This window comes from Camarhynchus parvulus, chromosome 3 (genome assembly GCF_901933205.1).
Source record: "Camarhynchus parvulus chromosome 3, STF_HiC, whole genome shotgun sequence".
Taxonomy (NCBI): domain Eukaryota; kingdom Metazoa; phylum Chordata; class Aves; order Passeriformes; family Thraupidae; genus Camarhynchus; species Camarhynchus parvulus.
Genome location: NC_044573.1, coordinates 14,479,621 through 14,497,627, shown reverse-complemented (window position 1 = coordinate 14,497,627; position 18,007 = coordinate 14,479,621). Strand labels below are relative to the sequence as shown.

Here is an 18,007-nt window from a genome sequence, read left to right as displayed (position 1 = left end):
CCTGTATATCACTTCAGGTTTGCAGTCCCTTCTTGAGAATATCCTACAAGCACTCAAGATGCTGCTTAGGACCCTAAAAATCATGTCCTCTAAAGGCATATGAATGCAGCCACACAAAACTATCTGGTTTAAAACATAATCAAGGGAATTGAAGTGAAGGCATTCTCATAATAAACTCTGGATGGAGCTGGATAAACCCTTGTAAATGTACCTGATTTTCATCTGTCTCTGCTCAAACTGCAGCTTTTCTGTGTTCCTCATGCCATATCTGTATTTTATCTTTTCTTTCATCCTGTCCTTAGTGCTGTCAGAGTCTGCCTTCGCATGGAACCTTGTGATAGTCAGACTTCGGGGTGTAATTGCATACATGATGAATGGAGAGCCAAAATCAACCACAGCCTTCCTAAAGGCTCCTAATTTTGTTAGTTTTTAAAAGGCTGGGGAAACGATCCATTATTGTAGCACCTCAGCTTCTCCTACGGTGCTATAGACTTGGTAAAATGATGGTTTGGCTAGGGAAAAGGCACTTTTACTGAAATGCATGTATTTTCCAAACAGTTTAAGCAGACCACTTATATTAAATGCTTACTTCTTTTTAAGAGCTTGAATACTAAACACCTAGCTGTGTTTTTTTAATTAAGTTACTATTTCTTTTTCTCATGAAGTCACAGATTGCCTTGTTCCACATGTTGAAGATGCAGAGGTTCATAACAAGACATACAGGACTGGCGATAAGTTAATAATCAGCTGTCATGAAGGATTCCAGATCCGTTACCCTGACTTAGACAACATGGTTTCCATATGCCAAGATGATGGAACATGGGATAATCTACCCATATGTCAAGGTTTAGTACTCCAGCACATCCCGTTTTATAGCTCATACATCTTGTCATAGTTTGCCAATATTTTTTCCTACAGTTGTAAGAATGTAAGTGATCTGATAAGCTCCACAGTGCAGTGTTTGAGTAGTACTGCTGCTGAGATTTTTTTATTTCTCTTCCCCTTTGCTCTCTGCAGGAAAGATGTCGCTTCCTGAACATTCCCATGCTTATAATACTACTTTAAATGCTGCTTTTTTGTTTGCAAATCTCAAATCTGACACAGATACACTGCATCAAAAAGTAAAAAACAATCAAGATAATCAGTCAGAAGTTCTGATGAGTGTCTTGATTTTTTCACCAATTAATTTGTGGAAATATTTAAGCTTCTAACTGCACTTTTTCTTCCTTTACCTTGTGTAGAAGGCAAGGGTAGAGGAGAGAAACTGGAACCTGTTCTCCTCTCAGAGTTTTCAGCAGAGCTGTTGATTAGATTCACAATCCATTAAACTTTTACGTATTGACTGAAAATTCAGGTTGTGCACAGGGATGATTTTGGCCAGGAAAGCCATTAGCCGTAGAACTAGAAATATCAACAGCATGGGATCCCAGCTCAGCTTAGACTGTGAGAAATGGATGGGGGTAAGCCAGCTTTAGTGAATGGAAATTCAGTAACTCTGGGCTCCCTTTCCCTTCATATTTCTAATAAGCTTATCTGAGTACCACTGACTCTGTTTTAACCAAGTCACGTCTTGGTAACAAGCTTGGCCCTCTGAACAGCAGCAAGAGATTTTAACTGAGGAGCAGACTGGGTTAGTCCCAGCTTTCCTCAAAGCCGTCTGTCCTCTCATAGAGCTAACACTTCTCTGTAGGCACTTAATTATACTGTCACACCAATTTGCAGAGTCAGAACAGGCAGGCCGGGGAGCTGGGACACTTCTCAGGAGCAGTAGCACATCAGACTGTTGCCCAAGATCCTGCCTTCCACTGGGGCAGAAACTTAGACATATTACCAGGCTAGCTCAACATTTTAGATCCACACAGGGGAGATTTTGCAAAACCATAGCAAAGCAGGCACCAGTTTTGGGGTGTCTTATCAGCGATAGCATTACGTGTGGCAGTATGAAGTGTACAGCCCCTTTCTGTGGGGGTGCACCTCACATCTAACTTAGGTAGATTAAAAATTTTGCAGCAGGGGGAGATGAATGCTTAAAAGATTGATTTGAAGATGCTGTATTTGCCAAAGATCCAGGAGCAAACTTTTTGACAGGTAATATTTACTGCGTTAGTAGCAGTATTCCAAATACCCCTTGGCTTGTTAGTTCTGTTACTGTGTTTATACTGTGAAACACAATCAATTACTCCTACTTAATAGTCAATATTAACTGCTTTTCAAAATAAAAGCAGTGCTAATAAAAGTTAAGAAATCAATTTCACAAGACCCATGTGCTGTGATTACCGGGTAGGCAGAGAATAGGCAATTCAGATTCAAGACCTTGCCATATTTTGCCAAATTCCTTAAAGTTACTGCAGAATTCCAGAATTTTCTTTTTGACATGTCAGGCACTGGTAAGATCAAAGTCACTTGTCTTCTTGCTCTAGGTAGGCTGTCAGTTACATTTCTATGATCCTTTCATTACAGAAGGCAGGGGAGTCTTATGACACTAAGATGCCTTTTTTCCCTGCCAGAGCAGTGGGGAAGGATTGTGGAGTATATAAGAATCTAACCTCTATTTTGGCCATGAGATAATAATATTAATTACTGGTCTGGAATGATGTTACTTAGCAAAATAATGTCAAAATGGAGTTTTTCAAGCAGTGCTTGGGGACCTAGGAATTTTCACAAATGCTTGGCTGTCATACAAATTCAAATAAATCTCTGTCCTGCATGACCAGGAACATAATGAGCATTAAAATTCTGAGCCAGCAGGACCAAATTTTCTCTGATACAGTTCAGAGAAGAGTAAGCTTGGTCTTGCTTGGGCAGTCTGTGCTGTTTCTGTCCCACTGGGGGCTGCTTATGTCGTCCTGCTCGATGTGCTGCTCAGTTTGCAGGAATGAGTGTGGTGTGTGTGGGGCATTCTTGATCAGGGTAGAAGCAGTAGCCAGCAGATAGGATGCTTGAAGCTTTATTTGAGAGTGACATAACCAGCTGCTTCAACAGCTGTTGAAATCGTTGCTCTGGTGGTACAGCATGCTGCAAAAAGCTTTCAAGCTTTTTCTTTTATTTTCTTTGGGTTTGTTCCTCTCCCTCAAAAGACTGTTGCAAGGAAATGGCTGCTTGAAATGCTGCTTAGGCTTTTTGTTTTAAATGCCAGTACCTTACAAGAAGTTCTCAGACTGATTTTTGTTTCCTCCTCTAGCTTAAAATTATGAGTCCTATGAACATCCTTCACAAATTCCTAGTAGTGGCAAGAGACCCATTTATGGACAGCCATAATGCAGCTTCCATTAGTCACATAATTCTAAAATATTATTTGTCATTCCATGATTACTAGCTATCTTTTCTCCACATTATTGCAAATTAAAAAATTAAACAGTATCAAGCATTACCCAGAGGGTCATTTCTAGGGTCACAAGGAATGACATGCCATCTGTTAAATTCACTGCTCTTTGTTGCCCCAGATTTTGGTTGGTGACCATTTAACTGTCACTGCTCAGTACCAGCCATGATACAAATCCCTCAGGAGTAATTCCAGAAGTAGAACTGGAACATAGTCTCTGATTCTGACTACATTTACAATTTATGATGATAACAGATACCTTAAATTTTTGATAACCTAGTCTAAGACCTCGCTCAATGTTTATCATGGGACTGCTCCTAGGAAGTCATGTCCCTTTAGACTTTCTCACACTAGAATTTCAAAGTCATGAATTCTGCCTGCAAATCTTTTATAGTTGCATACACTTTGTCACAGAAGCGGTTTTAATATGTGAGAGGGTTTACATACCTGTCGTTTTTAAGGAGGAGGAATAAAACTCACCATTTATATAAATGAAAATCTTTATTTATTAAATATTCTACCTCAAAAAGAGATTGTCATCTGCTGAAATGGTAAATGTTTGTTAAACAAAATACTGTCAGTTTCGGAAAACCTTTCCTGGATTTGTTGAGTGAAGCCCACACTGGCAAAACATGTGGGCTGAACAACAAAAGGGTTTGAAACAGGATAATGAGGCAGATCTATCTGAGGGAGATCATGCAGACATGCCATTCATAGTGGAGAGGATGAAAAATCACACTCCTCAATTTAGAAATGGTAACTGAGATGTGTGAAGATGACTGAGATAAGCACTTGATAATAAAAGAAACCTCCCTCTTCTTAATTTGCAGGTTGCCTGAGGCCGTTGGTTCTTCCTCATAGTTACATTAACATTTCTGAGTTCGGGGCCTCCTTCCCCATAGGAACAGTGGTGTATTATCAATGCTTTCCTGGATATAAACTAGAAGGGGCAGAGATCCTTGTGTGCATGTATAACCTTATCTGGTCAGATAGCCCACCTAGATGCCTTGATGTGGAAGGTAAATGCCTTACTGTTTGTTTCTCTTTCTGGTTTGCAAGACCTGCATGCTCTCTGTGGTTTTAACTCAGGGCTGTAGCCACGGTTCCATTCTCAGTGATATTCCCACTGGCTGTGCAGAGCCTGTGTGGGTTCTGATGTGTTCCTGCTGTGCTTCACTGCACCCTCAACTTGTGGTGTTCCCAAGTAATGTTTGCTCTCACAGTGTCCCAATGCAAGAGGGAAAGCTCCTAATGATTGCTTTGCCTTTAAAATGAAAACTCTCTGCCACCTTTCTGATTAAAACACTGAGGAAGTTACATAACTCGCCTTCCTGTGCAGATGGTCAGAACTCCTACACATATGGATAGATTTCCATGATCAGCTAAAAAATACCCCACAGAAACCCTTGGTTTGGGCTGTGCCAGCTGCAGTCATTACTCAGCGCCACACGGTGCCGCACACTCGGGTATTCACTGTCTCCCCTACCTTAAAGAAAGATTGACAACTGAAAAACGACTGAGCTAGTTTATTGATGAGGAGCATAAAAGCCATTCATTGTGAAGCAGCTAGATCCTACCGTGCCAAAAGGCTCTGTGACTAGAGCTGGGATGGAGGGCGTTGTAGTGTGTTTATCTTTGCAACCCAGACATTTAAAACAGTTATACCGGATGGATTGTTCCATACATTGCCAAAACTGCATAAACTACCCTCCTCCATTTTCACATCGTGAATGAAACATCCTAGGAAGTCTTGAGAGTCCAAATACATCCTCTGCATTTCATTCCCTTAAAACACGTTTGTTCTATTTCAAGCCTGTAAGGAAGCTCTCTATACGTAGAAATTAGCTAAAAGCAATTATAGGAATTCATATGTGATGCTTATGTCACTGAACTAAATGCTAAGCATTCTGGAAGTGCAAAAATTTGCCAAAAGCATCAACAAAGTGACAAACGGCACAAAAATAATTTAATTATCCTTATTTTTAGCTGACAATTCAAGTTCCAAAATTCAAAAATGCCTTTGCAATTTTGGAATGACAAAACAAGATGATTTTTTGTTGTTGTTTATTTAGCTTACCATGAAAGATTAATCCTCAATCAGCTGTATGTAAGCCATTTTTGGAAGGTTTGTTTGTTGTTGTTTATAGCATGGAAAACACATTAAAAAATCAGAAGGGCCCTGTTAGGCTTAATCCAAACAATATAACTGATTTGAGAAAAATTATAGTTCTTCAGTTAGAAAGATAAGAGCATGAAACTCAAGTATGTGAAGCAGGAAAAATTGTGTCTTACTGTCACTTAACACAGGTGAGCATCCCAGCTGCTATCAAAATACCCAAGAAAACTCATGTGCTCATTGTTTCTTGCCTGTATGATGAAATCATAGAGAGGCTCTTTTTCTTGATAATTTAAAACATGAGGCAGGAACTCCTGCCCTGACAGTTCTGTATTTTAAGTTATGCGTCAAAAATTATAATCCCCTCTCAACTACGATGATCTGTGATGGGGGGATCGGTGTGTGCCAAGGCCATTGGGGAGGCCTCCTGAGTTCTGATTTCAATTCAGCCTCCCTTTGAATCACTTTCTTACTGCACTCTTTAAATGCCAGAATTTCCCATGGTGGTTTCATGTGGGCATCCCATCAGTGCATTCATTCAGTGAACCACAGGAGACCAAATCAGGAGCACAACACTTGCAAGAGCTGGTTCTGCTCAGCTTTGGGGGAGAAGAGAGCTTCCAGCAGCACTGAAAGGTCACTCCTGACAGCTCCCCTTGTGAACTCTGCTGTAGGGCTGCTTCAGCAGCTGTGCAGTGATCCTAAATGAATCCAGACAGGGTAAATCAACTCAAGATGCCCTCGTTTGAAAGTGCTTGTTCAAGACATTTATGGAAGGAGTGCCGGTCTCCAGGAATCTTGTTACAATCCACTACTCTTAATTAGTGAACCAAATTCCTTTCCTGCATATTTTTTTATTCTCCACCTTGCATTCCAGTGTCAAGCTAATTTTTCAGCGTTCCTTTTATGTGTGCTGTGTAATCTTGCCGAGCAGTATTTTTCACAGAGGAAATCTGCAAATAACGAATTAATTCCATTTATTTCTTTCCATGTTCAATTTAAAATGTATTGTAATGACATTTCCTGCTCAGTATTTTAATATGGTTATGATTAAAAACAGATGACTGCTAGGAAGCTACAGTAAACCATCTGAGAACTTTTATTTTCCTATAAACAATGCTGCTTACAGCTTCTTCATTTAGATGTATGTTCTTGCTGAAGCCTCCACAGAAGGGATTTCCTAAATTTGTGTGTAGTCACAAAAATATTATGCATCAATCTGGTGATTTTTTTCCTCTTTGTTACGGCAAATGAATTCTGAAAGAAGGGTTTCTAGCTTTATTTGAACAGAAAATCACACCAGAGACCATGCAGCTCCTATTGCACATCAGGCTTTCTAATGATTCTTAGCTTTACCCTCAATATTGGTGAGCACAGGGCTCCCACCAGCTTGGGTGAAACATTAATTTTTGCTGTTCCAGAATAGTTCTTCCAGAATAGTTCTTCTAAAGAACTAGGTGGGGAGTGGCAAGCAGATAAAGAGAGGAAGGGCTGGGAGAATTTGATTGCAGTGCCAGGAAGTTAAGCAGTTGTATGGATAGTGTCATTGGCAATTCCCAGCTTTGTATTTAAGAATAAAAGGGAAAACAGGTTGATTCAATTTGCAAACAATAGACATGTTGCTGTTTTCTAGAATGTCTTGTTTCAGCATCATCCCAGCTGAACAGAAAAGCTGGTCTTGCAAGAAATCAAATATACTGCAATATCAAAACTTCATTCTCTTTGTGGGACCACCAGATTCTCTAGCGGAGGTTAAATTTGAAAGAATGTAAAACAGAAAATTTCAATTTTTTGTAGGTAGATTTGAAATTAAAATGAAACAAACATGAGTAATAGACTTCAAAGGGGAGATTCATTAAACAGAAGAGAGTAAAAACACAGAAAAAACCTGAAGTTATTTCTGAATTTTGGAATATAGAACCACCTCATTGTGAGGGTAAATGAAAAGATACAAAGCTAAGCAACCATAAAGGTACTGATAGGATTCTGAAAATTATGGAAACTGTGGAAGAAAGGTAGGAGAAGGAAGTAATTAAGAAATTTTATGACAAAGCCAGAAGTGCAAGGGAACCCAACCCCCCCCTTACTTGGGCACCAGGAGATTTCTGGAGAATAAAAAAGGGTTAGCCAGATGAAAATCCAAACCAACAAAATATGCTGCAGAGGAAAAAAATACTCTGGAAAGACAGGTAGGAATACAAACAGAGCTTTAAAATTTTTCTTCTTATAAGCCTGGGGATAGACACTCATAGAGAAGGGCTGATAATTCTGACTTAGAACCTAGAAAGTAAAGGGTATAAGAGAAGAGGGTGGTATTAGAGATGAAGTGCCATTGTAATGTGAAGCCTTGTAATAGTTCAAAACAAAATAGTTGAAACTTTGTTACCAGCTATGGGCAGGACACTTTGAAGGAAAGCTTCACAGATCTACATTCTTCCATAACAATTCCTAATGCTATGAACTGTGATTGACACTGAGCTATCTATCTGATAAACTAGGCACTTAAAATCTTTTAAATTCTTGATGGAACATAGGGCAACAGTCTGAGAAAAAAGGGATAGCAGTCAGCCTGTTATCAGTTATGTTCAGGAGACAGGAGGAAGTAAGCAATCCTAAGCCTCAGACGTTACACATTGGTACAAATGGATTTCTCTCTGTGTTTCTCTGCTGACTTTGAGAAGGCTTTAGATAAATTCCAACATGACAGACTGACGTGTATCCTCGGGGATGATAATGTTGATGCAGCACATCTCCAACAGACAGAAGTCCTGCAGAGGGAGCAGAGGGCAGCAATACAAGCAAGTTATGAAACACTGTGATATTGAGCAATTAAGCGAAGTAGATACCAGGATTCTGTTTTAGGTTTGCAACCACTCATCTGGCAGACAGGAGGGAGAATAAATTAAATAGCGCTCAACTGCCAAAGAGGTCATCCAAGTTAACTGAGTTAATGTTAACATAAGACAGACACATTGATAGCTCTGACTACAGTGGTATTTCACTGCCTACAGCAAAATGTGTGACTCAGAAACTACAACCAGCAGTAAATGCTCAAATAGCGGCAGACAACCATATATCTAAGGACCTTTACTAGGGCAACACCATTATGTCAGTGACACCTCTAGCCTGATACCCAAAGGACTAAATAGGCTGACAGTGTCTTACCCTGAGGATGCTTGTTGTGGAAAGCAAGTGTGATGAAGAAGTTAGAGTATATTTTTCTTTAGAAAAAGTCATTCAATAATTCTGCTTGTTTCTGCACTGTAGACAGTTGATTCATTCATCACCCAGGAGTGCAGAAATTATATGCATACATGTATGAGTGTGGAAGATGAACATTTTAACCTGGGGTATCTGGATTTTTGTGCTGCTGGAAAATGCTGAACTTCATCTGTTAGTCTTCAACTTACCCAGCTGAAGAGAAGAGGTGTGAAAAAGAATTGAATTCAAAAGGAGCATGGAGATATGAAATGCTAGACAGAGAAGTCTAGCAGAAGTTATTCTGCTAAATAGTCATCCAGTTTTGTAACTCCGGCTGCTATATTGCAAAGTGAAACATGAAGAAAAATAGTCCAAACCCAAGACAGAATGGATACATAACAAAATGGGCTTTTTGCAGCTCTTGTTGTGAGGGATGGAAGGCTTAGAGAACAGGCTCTAAGTCGAAGACATTGAAGAACATAAATAGCATTATATTTCTAAGTGACTGCTCCTTTATTGCATTGAAGAAATCTTCTTTGATTTCTGGGGCTGGGCTTTCTCCACTGTTCATAGTTTTTCAAGAAAGCAACAGAATAACATGTAATCTGTTTCTTTCATGTCTTTGGTATTGCTTGTTGCACAGGACTTCCACAGTAAATCATTGTTTCACACCTGCTCTATCACCTCTGTACCTTTCAGAAACTTCTTAGCATTTCCAGAATCAGCCAGACATCCCAATTTGTTCATGGAGCCCTAATTTCTGCCCTGAAGTTCCATATTAGCTGCCAGATGCATGTAGTGTTTTATCCATAGTGCTTTAAATATACTGTGGATTAGGTGGGGGAAAGCAGACAAAAATTCTTCCTGAGGGTTACTTTATGATATTCATCTTTAACTGACAAGGCTGCTTGGAAGGGAAAATAACACATTGCCTACCTTGAAATCAAACATCTCTGCACTTTACAGACATATTCATTAAATTTGGCCACATGGTGCACTCACAGAACATCTTCCACAAATGGAGGGAGCTGTAGCTACAGAGTCTGTGCAGCAGGAAGTCTACTCACTTGTTCATTTCCAGAGATAAAACCCAGTATTTAAAGGGTGGCACTTTCACCAATCAGTGTAGGCAGGCACTTGGGAACTGAACATAACAGAAACCAACACTCCTCCATGCCTTCCTGGTCTTGTAAGATGATTTGTGAAATTACAGTGCTAAGATCATCTGCTGGTTTTCCTTGCCCCTCTTTTTTTTTCCTTGTAGCTCTCCATTGGGAATGAGACTTTGTTATTTTTCCTTCCTTATGTGGTATAGCTTGATTTCCTCAGCCTTCAGCTAAGCCCTGGATTACAGCTTGTCTATCCCAGCATTCCTTGTCTCCATCAGTCCCTGATGACGGGTGTAGGTAACCCCACACAAAGTCAAGGGATTTTCGCTCATAACAGAGAAGAAAAAGCTGTTCAAAAAAGAGGGATTAAAGTAACATAAAAACCTTCTGATACATCCAGCTTTCAGTGAGCACTGGCTTTTTCAGACATTCCTGACAGGAGCCTTTGGTTGCCTGGTTTTCTTAGCCAGCTTCCTGACTGCTTTCTCTTTCGTCTCTACCTCCATTATACTTCTAAGCACTTTGACCTCTTCTAGTCCTCAGGTTATCCTGGGATGCCTGTGAAATACCCAAGCCTTGATTTATTTTTGAGTTAAGTCCTTTCCGCGAAGTGTCTGTGTAGTCCTCAGCATCTGCTTCTCAAATTCCTGAAAAGACCACTGCTGATCATAAAGCCATCCAGTCATGAGGGAAGGAAGAAACAACATTGGAACAAAATTATCTGCTGTAAATGAGACCACAGTGCTCCAAGCACTCATGTTAATAATGAATATAAATATTTCCTTAAATATAATTGTGGGCCATTTGCTAAAAGAAGTCCTATTGCTCTAGCTGCAAACTTGTCATCAATTTTTTGTTGTTTAAATGAAACTTTCTCTGTTTACCTTATAATTTATAGGAAAATATCACTTAGGGTGTGCTTCATCATGTATTTGTTGTGAAATGCATTTGAAACTAAAGACTTCAGCATTGATATCAATGTTTCATGGGGCACAGTGCTGGGAAGGGCAGAGTTGTTGAGATTGAGTGTGAATTTGACATAATGCTCCTGTAGGAGCTCAACTGACTGGTATTGCAAAACCTGCAGTGTAATTTGCAGTTCCAGGAAGGAAGTGTGTATGATAAGTGTTTGTAAAATGCCATCTGTTTCCATTTTGGAATCACCTAACATTAAATTATTATTAAAATATGTTTGAAATTAGTTTTATATTGTTTCATTAAATTCTCATTAAGATGGTGTTTGTCAAAGCTAGACCAGAGAAGCAGCTTTTCTTTAAAAAACTTGATTATTCAATTCATTTCACACTCTGTAGAAGGTGAGAAGTTCTTCTCACTGTGTGCACATTGAAAGGCTTACCTCACTGTCAAAGCTGCTTCAGAATTACTCCAGGGTGACTTTCTAGGGGTACAGCCAGCAGTCTGGAGCCAGGAGACCTGGGGTATGTTCCTGGCTGCTTGAACATTGACTTGCTGAGTGGTTGAGAAGAAATTGCTTACCTGTTAGGTGTCTTTTCAGTAGACAACATCTAAGTTGCATTGTGAAGGTTAAGTAATCAAGAAAGGTTAAGACTGAGAAGAATTTGTATACTATTGGCTGAGAATACAATATTATTAATAATTCTTGCTCTAGACTTTCAATAAATAAATTCTCTGGCAACTTGAGTGTTCAAAGTTAGCATCTTGCATCTTCATTACTTTACATCTTCAGTCAGGCTTAAATAGTTTTTACTTTATATAAGAGTGCTCAGTTGTTTCTACCGAACTTTCTATTCTGTTATTACTCTTGGTGCTGGGTTTTTTTGCTGTGGGAACAAGTAATAGGAAATGTTCTTGAAAGCATGGCATCACTTTCAGAACACAAATTCAATGGCCTCCAAGTTTGTTCCAGTACAGCTCGAAGTCTCCCTTCACAAAGCCAGCAGAATTTGTTGTAGGAATGCTTCATTAGGATATTGTTAAGCTGATGTTCACAATCAATGAAAACGTACACCAGTAATGCTTCCTGTTCTGCTTACATTCCTGAATAGTGTAATTTTAAAAAAGTATTATTAAGCAGCTGTTCCTAGAAGGAGATGTTTTGTCAGGGCTTATTTTAAAGCAACTGGATTTGCTATTTCCTTCCTTTTACAAACCTCTAAATTTCTTCTTCAAGCTTTTGATTGGATATGAGTGGTTAAGTCCAGTAGTTTTTTCTACCATCTTAATTAGAATACTGCATATTTTAATGGAAATTTTTGGTTTGCTATTTTAGAATTAAAATACATTGGGTTTTGTACATTTCTGTAAATTGAAATCTAAGTATAGAATAGAAAAATCCCTTTTTTAGTATTCAAAGTGCAGAATTAATTTCCTCAGGCTCTGTACTTTGCAGTGCAGGTGTGATTCATTTGCTAGTAATACCTGTGGAAATGGACAGGTTTGTCAGATGAACTGGACAGGAATCCTTCTGAATATGAAAGAAAAACTTCTTAGTTGATGATTTGTTTTATTCTGAAGGTATGAAGGGTGATGACACTGAGGGAACCAAGAAACCAAGTTTATTAGCACAGTGTTCATAAAGAAGCAGGAAAAGGAACAAATATAATCTTCATCATCTATGTTCCTGTAAAAAATACAATTTTCAGATCTCACATTCCTAAGCATGTGTTTGTATGAAGGCAATATATGGAAAAGGATCCCTCCTTAGGTCCCAGAAGCAGCCAGTAAAGCTTCAGGTGGGGACCTGGCCACCCTCGATGGAAAGGGTTAGACCTGCTGGGACATACACAGCTGTGCTCTCATGGAGTAAGTGACAGCTTGAATTAAACATTGGTTGGGGTGCTGTAGCCAGGTGACAGGTGTCCACATTCCTGGTGATAATTAGTGTCCTGATGTGTACAAAAATGTCAAGTGAGGGTCAGGAGAAATTCTTGTTCTCTTCCAGTTTGTGAGCAAAGCAGAGAGTGTCTCCCCCTCCCAGATGATTCTCTGAGTGAGATATACCAGCATTTTCCTACACAGTGGAACTGGCAGGTTTTTATCTGTGTCTTTCTCATCTGGAAGTTTCATCTTAATCTGTTCGCATTCTTTGCATAATGAGCAGGCATTTACAATGTGTTTGAAAGAAGTGTTATTCTTTACGAGGTGCCAATGTCTCTAATCCTCTCCATCTCTGTGTCAAACAGAAATGGCTGGCCTTACACTGGGGCTTTCTGCTAACCCAGCTAGCCAAGAAATTAATGTCCTACATAAAAGGCTTGAGACAAATTATCACAGGTGGAAAATAAGCTTGCTTGTTCCTACCCCTTCTTTTTTTAATAAGTAAGTGTCCTGTACTTCAGGACATTTTTGTTTTTAATTTTTGGCTCATATAAAAAATAGTGGGCAAAACCTGAGTGATTACCACCTGTCTACTTGGACCACAGACTAAAACCACTAGCCTTTGAACATTGATTAAAAAACGGGTTTCGAGCAGTGTAAATATCTGTGACTCCACTGTTATCTCTCTACCAGTGGCTTTTAAAAAGTCATGCAATGTCTTTGTTCTGTGCCATTGATGTTAACTGAGAATATGCTAATGCCAAAAAGTCTTCCCTCCATCCTCCAGTTCCAGCGTCAACATTGCAGAATTACTGCAGCATCCTCCGGGCAGAGTTTAAAAAGCTTCTTGACCATAATGGCTAGGAAAAAATCACTGGGTGAACCTCATTAATTCTTCAATTAATGAAGAATGGAGCCTGTGCCACCCTCCCCTGGCCCTGCTCCAAGGGATGTGGCTCTGTGGAGGCTGTGATGGAGAGGACACTCTGTGGGGCAGACCAGCCTTCGCCTTTGCTCCAGGCCACAGTGCCACATGCTGGTAACACAAGACTCATCTCCCCAGGTTCCAAGCTTTTCTTGGTAGTGCTAGTCCTTCATTAAAATCAGCCAGAGCAGAAAGCTGATCTTAGAGGAGAGCCCTCAGCTCCAGCTGCTCTTAGGAACAGGCAGGCAACTCCACCAAATCAAATCAGGAATTCTTCCCTTCAACTTCCTTGAGTAACAGGACTCTTGAGCATCCAGCAAGAGATTTGTTTACCATATAAATACAATTGTTCTTTCTTTTTGATGAATGATTCAACTTTTCAGTTGTGAATGCTGAACTATAAAGTTCCTGTAAATCCCCTTACAGTGTGTGGTCAACTGCTGTACAAAGACAGATCCAGAGACTCGGGATCACCTGCTGCATGACCACCAGCAGACACTGTTTAAATTATGCCTGTCCCTCTGCCAAGCTCCAAAGTTAAGGACACAGGCATGTGGTCTTTGAATGCTGGTCGCCAGATAATGGTACTAGATTATCCATGCTGGATGCTGTAATTAGAGCATTAAAGTCTCCAAAGCCTTATAAAGTGAAGATGCTGAAAGTTACTGGTAGTAAAGAGTAAGTATCATATTTAAGAGCAGCACTTAGGGCTTTTTTTGATTTGTGAGAACTTTCTGAGGTAGAATTCCCTTGTTTCTATGATTATTGTGCATACTGCTATTGGCTTTGGCAGTGAAAATGTACTTGTCAGAGATGCTTTTATTGTAATCAGTTTTATGGCTATTTTAATTCTGTGAGTTTGGTGCAGTTGTCTGAAGTCCATGGCCTGTAATTTCCAAACACAATTAGGGTTCATCACTGGGAATGCTAGAATTTTAACTTTCCTAAAAAACTTCAGTGGCGTTAGGTTTGTCACCAGAGTTTCCCTCCATATTTTATGTGACACATTCCTTTAATCCATGTAACCACTATCATTCACTGGCATCTGGCATAAATAAGTGTTCAGACCCTGTAACGTAACCGGCTCTGCACTAAAAATTTTCTGTCCAAGAGAGCCAAGAGAGTTCAGCAGCCCTCTAGCCTTTCCTAATATTTCTTTTCTATGATCAAAACCAAGGCTACTTGCTGGCTGTCTTTCCACTGACTTTAAAGGATCTTGGATCAGGATGACCATAGGAATGAAGTGAGTGGAGAAAAGGACTGAGTGTACAACTACCCAGAGCTCAAAGTGAGTTCATTGAGGGCTGTTTGTGATGTACTATCACCAAAGGGGTATCGGGACCATACAAAAGTGATACAGAGACTCTATCATCAGACAGTATGAAAAGCACTTTATTATTAGAAATTCACAGTTCTTATAGAAACAATGGTGGACTTAAGACCTGATTGGCCTTTAGGAATCTTCTCTCACCTACTGGTCAAGAAGGGACAACTCCTTCTTGTGAACATCTTTGACAAACAGAGATTGCCTGCCAGGTGCGGGATTGAGATAATAATTGTTTTAATTCTTTCTGTGAGCTTTCTCACAGCTTCCCAGGAAAATCCTGGGAGAGCTATGTCTCTCTCTGTTCAGAGGGTATGTGATTACCACAACATACCTTTCACTTGATTTGTGAAAAGAGGCTTTGAACCTGAGTGCTACATGGGGGCCAGTTTGCCCATGGAAGTGTTAAAGGGATCCTGAAACTGGTTGAATGTAAAGTTCATCCGAGGTGGTGAGTGACACTCCAGGTGAGTCAGAATCCCTGACTCCTGCCATCCAGCTGACATAAGAATGAAGCATTTTTTCAGCTGAGCTAAAAGCCCTCGGTTTCAAACCTGTTGCATTGCATCTGTTGGTTCCCAGTGTTTCATGCAGGAGCTGTTGACAGGTATGACTCTGTAAACCTCAACTAATTCATGACTAATACTTGGCAGGACAATAAAAAATTGTTTGTAGGAGTTTCCAGGCAGCACCAATACACAAGCATTTCCCTTGAAAGATGAATGTGTCCCTGGAAGGAGTGGCACCCTTTTTAGTACTGGGGACATGTCCTACTCGTTTTTGGGTGTTATAAAATAGACCTCTGTTTGTACAGACTGACAGCTCCATATCTGGATTGTTTCCACAGTGCATAGCTTTAAATCTGCCTGGACGTGTGTCAATCCTGAGCTGACCCACATTGCTGGGATGCCAGCTTTGAGGGATTTTTCTATTCAGCAGGCTGCTTTGGCTCTCAATGACATGAAGAGGTTAGGGATAATGCAGCAGCTACATTGCTGGAGGGGAAAATTAGTTTTTCTGAGTGTTGCTCTTTGTGATAAGGTGTTCCCTACTTGCTCATTGCTAGAAAGGTTGTGGGCATCTACACGTCTCTTGCACACTGCCAGAGCTTGGCAAAATTCAGTTGCAGAGGAGTTTAAATTGTTCTCTTCCTTTGTTCTCATGCTCTAAGCATTGGCAATAAACATATACCAGGTTTCTTTATGGTAGGCCAGGATCATGGCTTTCACCGATCATTTTCTTTTTATATACAAGAATTATTAATAGGTGCTTTCCTGCTATTTCAGTCTGACAACCTCACCCTAATCTTAAGAAAATTGTTTTCAATCTTGAGTTGACTTCCCAGTAAAGTATTCCTCTTTCTTGTGGGCCCAGAGACTTTGGAAAGTGTGCAGAGCATTGAGGATGTGAATTTTTATGTGAATTACTTAGTCTGATTTCAAGTTATCATTAAGCCTTGCCAGTGAAAATGCAAACAAAACCATGTCTCTAGAGGATGGGGAATAGACATTGCTGCACATTGTAATCAGCTTCTCTTGAAGATTCATTTAATATCTGGTGTATTTTTTTATGAAATGCATTATTCATGTAACAAGATTCACAGGGAGAAGCAGCTGAATTGTAATTTCTGAGAAGGTTCTTCTTTCAAGAGATGTCATTTTCATTATTTAAATCAATGCAGCAGGTCTTGCCTGCATGGGAGAGGCATGAAGTAAAGGGAAGGGTGTGTAGATGGGGCACTGAGACAGCCAGGAACTGCCTCTGAAGGGAAATAAAAGTAGTCATCCAGTAACTGAAGCCCTTTTGGGTCAGTATGCAGTCATTTGAAACATCATTGCACATTGTAGGATTTTTTTGCCCGGTGCTAGAAGCGCTTAAGAAAGCAGTAATCAACCAACACTTAAGCCGTGGAAAAGTTTTCTCTCTTGTAAAAATACTGCTTGTGAACTGCTTTCCCCACTGCTGTTTTCCAGAGTGCTTCCTCAGTTCTCCATGAAGTTCATCTGTCTGAGCTGTGATTCCAGGGCCTACAGGAAAAGTCCCACATGTTTATATTGCAATTCTCTCTTATTTACCTAACCCTAAGTAAACCAGTCTACTTAATTAACACAGGCTCAGCCTCTGCTATATTTAAGACCTCACTCCACCAGTGGTCCCACTGAGATCAGTTGGGCTGTTCAGAAATAACAAAACACAGATACCACCGGCAGACTTTAGCTCAACTTAATAAAATTACAGTGATACAGACTGCACATGCTTACGCAACACTAGGTGCTTTGCATCTCTTACAGCACTGCTGATGGCAAACTTATTTTTAAAAGGAATTTAATTAATGCATGTAACCATTTAATTATGTTAATGAAACAAAAAATAGCATGTTACAGCTGAATTATAAATGCTTCGTGAAGAGCATGATTCTCCTTATTTTGACTGCCCTGCTCCATCCCCATGCAGCCACCTGATGGGAATGTGTCCCCTTTGTCTTCCTCTCACCCTCCTCTTCCCACAGCGGGTAGGAAGCTTTCCAGATCCCACTTCAGTGACCCCCTGGCCTGTGCATCCCTCCACTGGTGTGGATGGCCACCTGGACTGCCAGGGCAGTGGCCTGGTGCCACTGAGACATACCCAGAACCACAGGGAGCCGAGAGGGAACCCAAAGTGTGCCTGCTGAATTTTGACACTCTGAAGCTGCCCAGTGGTGGACTGCTGGCATTAATGTCTTTCTCCTTTTCCCTTTGTTTGCCCAAGTTTGTCCACTACCTCCAATGGTGAGTCACGGAGACTACATCTGCCACCCACGGCCTTGCGAGCGCTACAACCACGGGACGGTGGTGGAGTTCTACTGCGACCCTGGTTACACCCTCGCCAATGACTACAAGTACATCACTTGCCAGTACGGAGAGTGGTTCCCCTCCTACCAAGTGTACTGTGTCAAAACAGGTAAAGGACTATCCTATCCTAACAGCCCTGTCTTCTTACAGCCCCTTATTTCAGAGCAAATTTGTAGGTTGACAATGCCTGGTGAACTTTGTCTCTTTCATGGTTAAGTGATGAGCACTGATTTTAAGATGCTGCTATTTTCGAACTCCTTTGCAAGATTTTCAAAAAGGGTAAATATAATGCATTCTCAAGATTCTGAATGGTTCTAAACCATTTTGATCATTACCTCTTCAAATGTATTTTTTAACATTTGGATGTTTTATATATATGC

At 40.2% G+C, this 18,007-nt stretch overlaps 1 protein-coding gene across 1 annotated transcript in view; it reads left to right on the top strand.

Moving 5' to 3' along the window:
- The window catches only part of SUSD4 (sushi domain containing 4), a gene marked incomplete at its 5' end in the record, with an annotated part of 79,375 nt that overhangs the window by 56,884 nt on the left and 4,484 nt on the right, over nucleotides 1-18,007 (top strand). The window contains 3 exons of the mRNA XM_030944250.1: nucleotides 666-845; nucleotides 4,153-4,341; nucleotides 17,545-17,736. Of these exons, the coding sequence (XP_030800110.1) occupies nucleotides 666-845; nucleotides 4,153-4,341; nucleotides 17,545-17,736 (561 nt within the window). The remainder of the gene's footprint in view (nucleotides 1-665; nucleotides 846-4,152; nucleotides 4,342-17,544; nucleotides 17,737-18,007) is intronic.